The sequence below is a fragment of the Mollisia scopiformis genome (assembly GCF_001500285.1).
Source record: "Mollisia scopiformis unplaced genomic scaffold LY89scaffold_35, whole genome shotgun sequence".
NCBI classification, from domain to species: Eukaryota; Fungi; Ascomycota; class Leotiomycetes; order Helotiales; family Mollisiaceae; genus Mollisia; species Mollisia scopiformis.
This window is the reverse complement of record NW_017263615.1, coordinates 392028-402719: the sequence shown is the minus strand read 5'-3', so window position 1 is coordinate 402719 and position 10692 is coordinate 392028. Positions and strand designations below refer to the sequence as shown.

The 10692-nt window shown below is 48.7% G+C and overlaps 3 protein-coding genes across 3 annotated transcripts; 1 reads left to right on the top strand and 2 right to left on the bottom strand.

Moving 5' to 3' along the window:
- Positions 1–1158: 1158 nt before the first annotated feature.
- Positions 1159–3992, bottom strand: LY89DRAFT_630884 (subtilisin-like protein). The gene is made up of 6 exons (XM_018211252.1): positions 3757–3992; positions 2812–3679; positions 2475–2736; positions 1915–2351; positions 1600–1774; positions 1159–1313 (listed from the first exon to the last, which is right to left on the bottom strand). The coding sequence occupies exons 1-6, from the start codon at positions 3972–3974 to the stop codon at positions 1195–1197; spliced, it is 2079 nt and encodes a 692-aa protein (XP_018062190.1). The 5' UTR covers positions 3975–3992; the 3' UTR covers positions 1159–1194.
- A 2109-nt stretch (positions 3993–6101) lies between these two features.
- On the top strand, positions 6102–8550 carry LY89DRAFT_789497 (uncharacterized protein). Its single transcript, XM_018223262.1, has 9 exons — positions 6102–6258; positions 6308–6408; positions 6456–6809; positions 6854–7212; positions 7260–7338; positions 7386–7678; positions 7739–8177; positions 8244–8320; positions 8370–8550. The coding sequence occupies exons 1-9, from the start codon at positions 6157–6159 to the stop codon at positions 8495–8497; spliced, it is 1932 nt and encodes a 643-aa protein (XP_018062189.1). The 5' UTR covers positions 6102–6156; the 3' UTR covers positions 8498–8550.
- Positions 8551–8577: 27 nt separating this feature from the next.
- On the bottom strand, positions 8578–10229 carry LY89DRAFT_677608 (uncharacterized protein; the record flags this gene model as incomplete). The annotated part of the gene is made up of 7 exons (XM_018213690.1): positions 8578–8682; positions 8733–8804; positions 9055–9216; positions 9267–9467; positions 9551–9605; positions 9661–9920; positions 10155–10229. 7 exons carry the CDS (start codon positions 10227–10229, stop codon positions 8578–8580), a joined length of 930 nt encoding a protein of 309 aa, XP_018062188.1.
- Between the last annotated feature and the right edge of the window lie 463 nt (positions 10230–10692).

Below are 10692 nucleotides of genomic sequence, written 5' to 3'. Positions count from 1 at the left end.
AAAAAAAAGGAGAGAAAAAAATTGAATACAAGGACTAGAAAACAAATAAAAACAAAAAGACAAAAACAAAAACATTAAACCCCTCTTATTTCGCTCATCGTCGGAGACGGTCGATCGGAAGCTTCTTACGAGCTGTTTTTTTTATTTTTGTTGGAAATACGGTCCATATTAGGTGAGTCTGATGTCACGAGATCTCGCGTGACACTAGACTGAATGGGGATTAGCTCCATTCAAGCTCGAGTATATCCTCAAGCTCCTAGTCTTCTTAGCTCTTTAGTCAATCAACACTGATTCAACCTGCCTGCTTCCCTGCCCTCGTGATCCTTCTAGGTGATCATTACACCTGAAGGGGATACGAGTTAAAGAATTTTTTTATTTTTAAAAAAAATTACTGCCCAAGCGCAAAGCGTTGTTTGTTGATATTTTGATATATTAAACCATACGGCCAGACGGCCAGCCAGCCGAATTGGTTTCCGGTCGAAGCTTTGCTTTTGCTTTTGCTTGTTAGAATTTATATGCGTGTGTAGTTGGCGAATTTTGGTAATCAACAAGAGAGGAGAGGATTAGGCTGCGTTGGTAAGTAGATGGATGGATGGGGACCTACAATCGATAAGAGGAAGGGAAGGCTGAGGGAGGGGGGGGGCGGGGGGGGGCTAGTGTGGGTTGGGTTGTTGATGGATGGATGATGGTATTGTTGGTGATGTTACGAGGGGGTAAGTCTCTGTAATTAGCTCGGAAACGTGCCGGTAGCTTTTCGTTTTTCGAGGGCAGGTTTCCTTCGAAATTGTTTAGCTTGTAAACAATTAGTTCTGGCTACGTGCTCCGCTGCTGCTCGAAAGAAACACACTCCTATGCTAAAATATTTAACAGACTACTGCAACGACGACAAACAACATATCCCATCTTCACCTACCTTGCATAATCTATTCAGGACTACTGTAATCATCCTTCCTTCCAGAGCTTGGGTAGGTTGATTCAAAGCTCACCTCCTACTATTTTAATGAAAAAGCAAGAGCCGCCGCGCACTTGAAATATCCTACTTTTATATCCGTGTCACCTCACAATACATCACATCACATCAACCAAATTCAACCTCTCATTAATTCATCATCAATTCATGCATGCATTCCCCTCCCCCTCCCCACCTAACTTCCCTCCCTCCCTCATCCACAATCTATTACAGAGCAAAAAAGATTAAGGCAACCCCATATAATACTCCAACATCTTAGGAAAATTCGGGGTCCCGAGCCCCGTCACCGGATCCCAGCCCGGGACGGCGGAGAATCCGATCGTGTTGCAGCCTGGGTTTGAACCTATTTTTTTCTTTCTGTTAGTATCTATCTATCTCATCTCAAGGACTGACTGTATCCTATCCTTTCTAGGAAGGAAGGAAATCAAATTTTTGTTCAACAAACGAACGAAATCGCCTCTTTGCTAATTAGAGAATATCCCTCTGGGAGGTCCTAGAGGAAATCGCTTCCCAGCCTCCCCTCCCAACAATAGAGACAAGACTAGTTACATGAAACGACGAGGAGAGAGACAGACAGTGACAAAAAAAAAGAGAGGAGCAAAGAAAGGAAAGGAAAGGTAAATACACACCATTCACGATATCATTCAACATGCCCGGATTAGCATACAGACTCGGATTCAAGAACCCAATCGGGCCCTTGCCGGCAATGAGCCGCTCCTCGTTGATGCGGTTGATGACCGCGGAGAAGATGGGCGTGCTGGCTGATGTGCCGCCCGAGAGGGAGAAGTTGCCTCCTCCGTAGACCTGTTTCTCATGTCGTTACTAAATTGTAAAAGGGGGAGAAGGGGATGGGAAAGGAATGGAAAGGAAAGGGGAATGGAGGGAGGAAGGAAAGGAAAGGAAAGGAAAGGAAAGGAAAGGAAAGGAAAGGAAAGAAGACTCACAGCAATATTATCCCCATTAGCACTAACATCCGGAATCCCCCTTCCAATCCTATTATAAATGCCCCCACTACCCCCCGCCAGGGCCCCCACATCCGGCAACAATTTAATATCCCCCGTATCATTGCTCAACGCGCTATAAAACGGGTATCCCGGATCATGACTCTCGAAATACACCCCCACAGCAGCAGCCTGATAGCTCGGGATCGGATAGATGTTCGAGAAGCCGCCGCCGGACGAGTAGTTGACGGAATAGGGGAAGCCGGCCGGGTCGTAGACTGCGGATTCCGGGTCGTTGACTGTGAAGCCTGGGTAGACTTTGGTGGCGCCGACGGAGGTTACGTAGGGGCAGGTGCCGGGCCAGGTGGGGTTGAAGATGTTGAGGTTGGGGCCCAGGCAGCCGGTTGGGCCGTCGATGCCGCCTGCTGAGGAGGGGTAGTCTTTTGGGGGGGGTTAGTATCATTATTTATATCTTTCTATACTCGAAAGAAAAGAGAAGAGAAAGAGGAGGAAAGGGATAGAGAAGAAAGGACATAGAGAAGAAAAGAAGAAAGAAGACTCACTCGAAACCCCCGAATCCCCCGACGCAAAAAGGAACGAAACGCCCTGGAGCCCGAGCTTCATGTACTCAAGACACTGCCGCTTCTGATACGAGATAGGCAGATCTGATTCCTGGCCTCCGTACGAGAGCGAGATGACGTTGGTCGGTTTGAAGGTCCCGCACATGAGTTGGCCGGTCCAGCCTCCGATTAGAGGGTCTGGGTACGCTTGATCGAGATAGGGGTCGTTGCCCGTTTCGTTGTATGCTGAGAAGGAGCAGTATGACTATTGTATTTGCATCAGTTTCCCTTCTCTCTTTTGTTTTGGGCAAGAAAGGGGAAGAAAGAAAGGGTGACATACGCCGTCTAGAGCGTCCAAAAATGTGTTAAACCCAAAGGTATAAGTATCATTCTGATTCGCCTGCACGATAAAATCATCCACGTTATACAACGTAATCGTCTGTGGATACACAATCGGATACGCGAGCATCAAATCCAAATTCACCTCTCCCCCCGCCTCATACGGATCATCGACCTTCTGCATGCCCCCATCGATATTCGCGGGCACGGGATGCGTCCCATTTTTGATATTCCGCGTGAAATTCGTAAAGAACGAGTTTAGATCTTTCTGGTAGTAGAACTGCAATTCCGATTCAAAAATCCCCATCGAATTATTCGCATGCTTCGTCGTCGTCGTCGTCGCAGGCGGGATCTGATACAGCGCCGCCACGCACGCGGGCGTGATGGCCACATCGCACGTGCTGAGATCGTCGGGCGCAGAGCCCGTACAGTTCGCCTCCGCCTGCGTCTGCAGCAATCCATGCGCATTCCTCTTCTCCAACCCCGATTCCTCATCCCTCACCACCTCCCGCTGCAAACTCCTGCGACTCTCGACGGGAGCCAGCAATTTAATCCCAGGACTCACATAGTCAATGTGCCTCCTCACGTGCTGGGGGAGGTGATAAGCGTCGCATCCGGGAATGACGCCGCCCGTTTCGGCGTCCTCGTACTCGTGGAACTCGGTGCGCAGCAACCGCTCTGCGTCGGCGGCGGTGGCGTAGAAGGCGAACCAGCCTTTGTTGTCCGAGTGCGTGATTCTCGTGCTGGGGATCCCGTTCTCGATCAACCACGTGCGGACCGCGTCTTCGGTTTCGCGGGAGGGGCGGAAGGCGGCGATGACTTCGTCGGAGGTCCAGTGTTTGCCGAAATTGGGGGACGTGGGGTTGGAGCTTGCGAGAGAGGTTGAGTTACCTATGTTATGGGGGGAAAAGGGGAGAAATGGGGGAATGGGAGGGAAAGGACTTACACGTCCATGAGATGCTCGTAGCCCATGTTGAGATTCGTTTGCGTAAGTCCAATTCGCATAGGGAATAATTTATGGGATTCCACTCGATCCCGTTTCGTCCATCGCGGGTGCAATGTCTCTCGCTTCTCATGGACTTCATAGTGAGGTGGTGGGATGGCTGATGCACCAGCCACGACCAGGAGAGCTGCCAACGAGAGTAAAGTTGTGATGTCCTTCATTTTGGCTTGACGTTAAGAAGGAAGGAAAGAGAAGAGAAGAGAAGAGAAAAGAAAAGGAAGAAGAACAGGAATACTCTAGTATTTATACCTCAACACTCACTCACTCACCCCGCTCACCTTTCCAAAAGAAGGAGGTCGATACCAGATAATGAATGACGATCTGCTCCCTCGAGGCAGAGCAGCACAGCACAGCACCTACAGGACGGTGATGGATGGATGGAGCTCTTTGATTGCATCTCGTCGGGTAAGCAGATCAATCAAGTCGTACAATGTGCTCGCCGTTCGTGCTTACACCCGGCACGCTAGAGGGAAAGCGGCGATCATCTATGTAGGATTCCAGAGTGGGCAGGTGGAACAAGCGTTTCGTTAATATATAAGAAAATTGGGAGGTTGGGGATCGTGATCGGATTGCGCGACTTTTTGGAGCAAGTACTGTACCTAGGTCATCTTCGTGATTGAAGCGGATAGATCATCTAAAAACTTAAGAATTGCTTTGAATGTAATAGCCATCCATACACAACATCAAACAACAACAACAACAACACTCATCAGAGAAACACAAAGTCTGTACTGTACTCGACGGTACAACGTCATGATCACTCACTAGTGAGGGGTAGCTAGCTAGCTACTGTAATCTTACGGTCCTTGCAGCAAGCAAGCTTTTGGCCCTGCAGCAGCGGGGCACAGGTACAGACGGACAGGCCCTGGCCGGCACAAGCGAGCGTAAGATTACAACGATCATCACCTGCCCATTCCAGGTTGCACACAGGCACGTCGCGGAAGATACTCAAAGAGGATCTCGAGCGAGTGTGCGGTGTAGCTGCAAGAATAAATCGCAGGATAAGTAGTTTGCTAAGGGTACAAAGCTACATAGCAGGATACTTTGCACCTTGCATACCTACCTAGACAAGTAAAATCGTTCAGAAATAATACATACTACTTTACATCCCCGAATAGATAACTTATTCACTATTTTTCCAAAACCCCCATCACATTAAGATAGAAGAAACTCCAAAACCCAATGAAAAAAATCCTACCAACAACCCAGACTGTCGGATAAAAATTGAAAACTCGGTACAACCCCACAAACCGGCCAGTACTTATCTTCAGTGACACTGGCGCCACAGCGCAGACATCGGAGAATTCGATCCTGCTCTGCTCTGCTCTGACCTGCCCTGCCAAGCCCTGAAGCGATGGTGGATGCAGCCTACCGATTCCAGCCCCTGAAAATAAGCGAAATACGCAAGGCGGGGAGTTACTTGCTCAACAGCGGAGTCTTCGTGGGCTGGCGATCATTTTGAAGGCTTTTAATGGAAATGTTAAATAAACATTATATTTGTCACCGAAGTAGATATTTCTGAGGTTATGAGCGATGTTGCAAAAGCAGTATATTTTCTTTTCCTTTTCTCAGAGCCCATTGACGGATATGGCCGATCGATTTCTTGCTGTAATTAAATGAGACGTGGTACGCAAGGATAAATCAATGTAGATAGAGACCGATATCTCGTTTGCTTTTTTATTTTCGTGAATAGATGATAACAAAAGTCTTTGTTCGTATAAAAATGGCTTGGCGCTAGAGACAGAGGAAGTTTCTACAATCTTCTTTTGATCGACAAGAATTCTCACGGAAACATGCTGTCTTGAATCGATCCAACGGCCTTAAATCCTAGTCGATGAGTATGATGTAACCAACATAATTCTGTAGTTTCAATAAGTGGTGAGTAGAGCGATGATAGAGACTACATCAGGTTCAAGTACAGAGTGCAATAGCTTTATGATATCACGTTACATCTCAGAAAGAGTGTATGTGTGTGTGTCTTCAAAGTCTTATTTGGTATGGGCCGGAGTAGATGTCTGGAGAACCTTCTCGCACCCATTTAAAGAAGTCTAGCCACCTATTCCATCCCTAAAGAAAATAAACCATAAACAAAGACAGATATAGAAGAATAGTCTTTGCCAATGACACCAGAATAAGATCTTCACTCGAGCCGGAAACTCTAGCAGAATCTCTCTGAATATGCTGTCAGCAGCTGACTCGGAGCGAGAACGGCAAATCACGTGCAACCCCACTAATCTCAACCGAGCCTTTCTCGCTCCATCTCAACATCTGCCCGCCCACCTCTGCACCAGCATCGCGGAGCGAACACGCAAAGCATAGTCAGACATTGCGGCTGAAATATCAATGAGTAGCGAATCTGCACAACAGCCACCACGGTCGTCGTCCCCTGGACCGCGTGCGTCGAGGACGAATCGGGTTGTTTGCACAGCATGTCGGCAATCAAAGGCTTGTTTCCACATCACATGCCAAGATTCAGTACACTGACTAAAGATAGGTACGTTGTGTGGGGACCGAGAATGAGGATTGTGCGAGGTGTATGAGGTTAGGGTTGGATTGTCACAGAGATACAAACTTCAAGCGGGTCTCTAAGAGTCGGTATGCATGATTTCAGTCCATGGGTGTGCAGTTACTTACTTCGATAGCAAAATCGCGGAATTGGAGAAGCAAGTCCAGCTTCTTACATCAGCTTTTACTGGGTCCTCCAACCAATCACCGCAGTCGCCTCAAGTTTCCGTGCATCAGCAGAGCCATGTACCTCCAAGTTTTGCATCCCAACCTACGCCGCCAGCTATGTTGACGCGGACTCCTTCACAAGATGTCTCGGGCCGTACTGTTTCTAGGACTCCCCAGTATCAGAACCCTGGTCTTCAAGGTCCATCTGTTATGAGTATCTTTCATATTGACGAAAGTCCTCGCCCACGACCTGGAGCAGCTTTATCAAGGTCAATTCAGTCGGCATACCTGACAGGACAAACCATTGATGAGCTATTCGAGATGTAAGTATATCCCAATCACCAGTTGTATACACTAACTTCTCCAGTTTCTTCGAACATTACCATCCAGCACTTCCATTTCTGAACCCCGCCAAGTCACCTGACGACTACTATGATTCAGGAACAATCCTCTTCTGGGTTATCATCAGTATCGCTTCTCGACGCTACACTAATGATATGTTATTATTCCCCGTATTATGTGAATGGATACCCAAGTTAATATGGGAGAGTATCTCGAGTCCACCATATACGATACCCATGGTTCAAGCCATCATTCTCGCTTGTACATGGCCTTTCCCTATGCCATCTATGTGGAATGACACGATAGTCACATTGAGTTCAATCGCAGTAAGCACTGCAATGCAGTTAGGACTACACCGACCCTTAAACGCAACTGATTTCCTTCGTGGGTATAACTTTTCTCCGGGCTTGAATGTAGCTGATCGCACACAGGCAAAAAAGCCACCGCAGACGAGAACGACTCCCAAACAAGAGCCTTCACATGGGCAGCAGCAAACATAGTCTCACAGTCGTCGGTCCCCCAATTATCTCTCACCACGTAAAATCTAACAACCCCAGCATCGAAGCCACCTACGGCGTCCTTCCCACAACCCCGTTCGACCGAACCATCGAAGCCTCCTGCAAGCCCGGAAACATGTACAGCCTCCCCAACATCCTCCGCTTCAAACTCGCCATCTTCCGCTACTGCAACCGAATCTCCAACCTCGTCTGCCGCGACCTCACCGACAACGGGGACCCGTTCTCGCCTGGCACTCCGCAAACAAACCCCACTTTATCATGGGTCACCGAGCTCCTCGAATTCGAAACCAGGATGCAGAGCTGGAAGCAAAAATACCGGGACCAATTATCCTGTCCTCCTCCCCCCATCCCCAAATTTCTTTTTCTTTTCCTTGCTGATTTAGAACCGACAGTCCACGACGAAATCTACGCCGCCGCCGCCGCCGTCTACACAACCTCCATGTACTTCTTCGACTCGACCTCCTCCGCCGCCCGCAAACACAATATCCTAAAAGCCTACCGCACCTCCACCTCCTACATCCAGCTCCTCACCTCCTTCGACCAGACCTCCAACTACCTCCTCCACGCGCCCTCCTACCCATTGAAAATCTTCGTCCTAGCCTGCTGCGTGCTATTGAAAGTTCTACGAAGTAGTTACGCGGCAGACGTCGATTTCGAAGAGGGGAAGCGGTTGTGTAATCTTGCGATCATTGCCGCGAATAAGAGTAGCGTGGCGCCGCAGGATAGCGCGGGGAAGGTCGCCAAGATGGTTAGTCAGGTGTGGCATTCGGGGGATCTGAGGCCGTTGGGGGAGATGCCGGTTTTGATGGTTAAGTCGAGGTTGGGTGCTAGGTTTGTCGTTCCTTCTTTTCTTTTGAATGGGAAGTGTGTGCTGATGGTGTGTGCGTGTGTTTGCAGTATTTTATACGACTTCATCTGGACGTGGAGACAGGAGTTTGGCGGACAGCAGGGGGCGTATCCGAGGGAGGGTGATGGTGGGTCTTCTTCCTTCTTGTTAGGTTGAGTTTACTAATTCTGTGCTAGGTATGGAGCCGGAAACGGAAGATATACTACTCCCGACAGATGGTGTGTTTGATGATGCGTCGATGGTTGATCTTGATTTTCTGAATGATCCGGATTGGATGGAGAGTATCACGAATTCGATTGGGTGATGGGATGGGATTTGGTGCAATGGGTGTAGATGATGGGAATACCACTTGGGGAGATTTGATAAAATTTTATTACAAGTAATCTACAGATTCTGCAACCTAAGTTCCATCTCAATAAGTCGCTTTAGTGCCTTCAAGATGACTGGAGTTGCCTCGCTGAACCCCACACCGTATCTGTACAAAGCACCCTGGAATCCTTTATCAGCACCCACACATCTCCAAAATCTCAATAACTTACCCATCTAGTACAATTACAAAAGCTAGACATCTGCGCCCCTCTCCAAGTTCCCAACCAACGAGCTCCTAGGTGCTACGAACCATCAGTCCAAAACAAGACAACTTTACTCTCTAGTACATACCACCGTCGCAACGAGCCAGAAAATAACCCAACACGCATCGAATCCTATATTTCACACCATCAGGCGGCGGCAGCTAGAACTTTTCCCATTCTCAAAGCTAGTCTCATGGTTTGCGGGGAATCGGGGGGCTTGCAGGAGGGCTGAATAGTTGCGAGTGTTCAGCAATGCGTGCGGGCGAGAGAGGACCTGGTGTCGACGTACAGTACAGTACCAATCCGAAGGTCTGGCGTACGGCCCGGGCTTGTGGAAACTTCTCCTAGATCTGATCATTGCACTTTCTTTGGATGATTGGAAGTGCGTTCGGGATATCTGTTGAGTTCGCTGCCGTATTCGGGAACGTCCTCTATAGCCGGGAGAAGTCGACTGAGAAGTCAGTGAGTATTTTTTTCGGGCCTTTATATGAAGGAACTTACCCAGCACCGCTCCTTCATTGGTGACTGACCAGGCCGTGGTGGAGGGAGGCCAGCGTGGGTTCTCCACACCGGAGTTGGGGGCTCGTCCCTCCACCACGACCTGGCAATGACTCTGCTGTATCTCATCGGCCCGCAGACCTCTGGTGCGATGTAGTCGGGAGTGCCGAAGTACTTGGCTTTGGCGGGCTTCGACACTGACTTCTTGAGTTTGAAATCTCCATCTTACATCTGCTTTGTTCTATTTGGTTAGCAGATAATCTTTGAAATTTTGATGTTGTACTCACTTTGGCGGGCTTCGACACTGACTTCTTGAGTTTGAAAGATCCATCTTGCATTTGTCTTGTTGTACTTCGTTAACAGACACTCTTGGAAGTTTTAACATCAAGACACTCACCGGATGACCCGAAGCGCATCGACGTAGTCAGGAGTGCCGACGGTCGAACAAGCCATAACACTTCGGTTACTAACGGTCAACTTGATCTGGTCAAGGTTGACAGAGTTTCGGTTCTGCGGTCGGCACACCAACTGTGATGCTTGGCGGCAGAAGTGGAAATGGGTGAGGGATTGGATCTCACCCATCTCCCTCGAAAAAGAAATCATGAAGTGGCTGGGCTTCGACACTGACTTCTTGACGAAATCCGAGTCACGGTATGTCTAAGCAACTTAGAGACCATTACGTTTGGTACCGACTGGGCTTGAATGGCTGGGTTCACTGCAAGGCTGACACAGCTGTCCAGACAAGGCTACCATGAGGTGGTTTATGGTACGAATATTGGGAAGTCTGATAGCTCACGACCTCGAAAGGATTGTGGACTTTTCGAACAGCTTTACGGTTGTCACTGGAGATTTGTCAGTACAACCTGAACGAACCACCAGGGCATCGCTTACCATATGGTCTAGACGAAGCTTGGAGTCTTCGAGATAGGAGTGGCTTTTCATTAAGGGCCTCCGCAGTCGCAACATTGTAGGCTTGCCTGATCGTGTAAAGGTATTGTTTCCTGCTTCTTCTCCATTTCGTATCGAAGAGCTTCTTGTTTGGGTGCTATTCGAATGCCTCGGTGGAACCCCAATTGAGATGTTTGGGAGCGGTGGAAGCGGGTTGAGAGTAAGAGGTCGTCAAAGAAGCTGGCATGTCGGCTTTCTCATAACCTGAAATCGTCTGAGCTGGGGCGAAGAAAGACTCTGCGAGCGAAGAGATTCTCCTTTAGTTGCTTTGGGCACCTTGTCCATATCTGTCTGGGTTTCTCTCCGGACCGAGTTGAAACTCTGGCCAGCTCTGTTGAGGCAGCTAGCGGGGCGTTCAAATTGCTTCCGTAGCCAGCAGGTTGGCCAAGAGCACCGGCAGAAACGGGAAAACTTGTCCTTCGATGACGCTTTCAGAGGTTGGGATGTATTGCTTCGTCTAGTTCTAGGAGGACATACTTTC

Bases quoted from the DNA above. Each gene is read 5' to 3' on its own strand.
- LY89DRAFT_789497 (XM_018223262.1), top strand. From the start codon at position 6,157: ATGAGTAGCGAATCTGCACAACAGCCACCACGGTCGTCGTCCCCTGGA. The intron at 6,810-6,853 runs GTAAGTATATCC...TAACTTCTCCAG, and splicing joins ATTGATGAGCTATTCGAGAT to TTTCTTCGAACATTACCATC. The intron at 7,213-7,259 runs GTGGGTATAACT...GATCGCACACAG, and splicing joins AAACGCAACTGATTTCCTTC to GCAAAAAAGCCACCGCAGAC.
- LY89DRAFT_630884 (XM_018211252.1), bottom strand. From the start codon at position 3,974: ATGAAGGACATCACAACTTTACTCTCGTTGGCAGCTCTCCTGGTCGTG. The intron at 2,352-2,474 runs GTGAGTCTTCTT...CCCCCCCAAAAG, and splicing joins GGGGGATTCGGGGGTTTCGA to ACTACCCCTCCTCAGCAGGC. The intron at 1,775-1,914 runs GTGAGTCTTCTT...CATGAGAAACAG, and splicing joins CTAATGGGGATAATATTGCT to GTCTACGGAGGAGGCAACTT.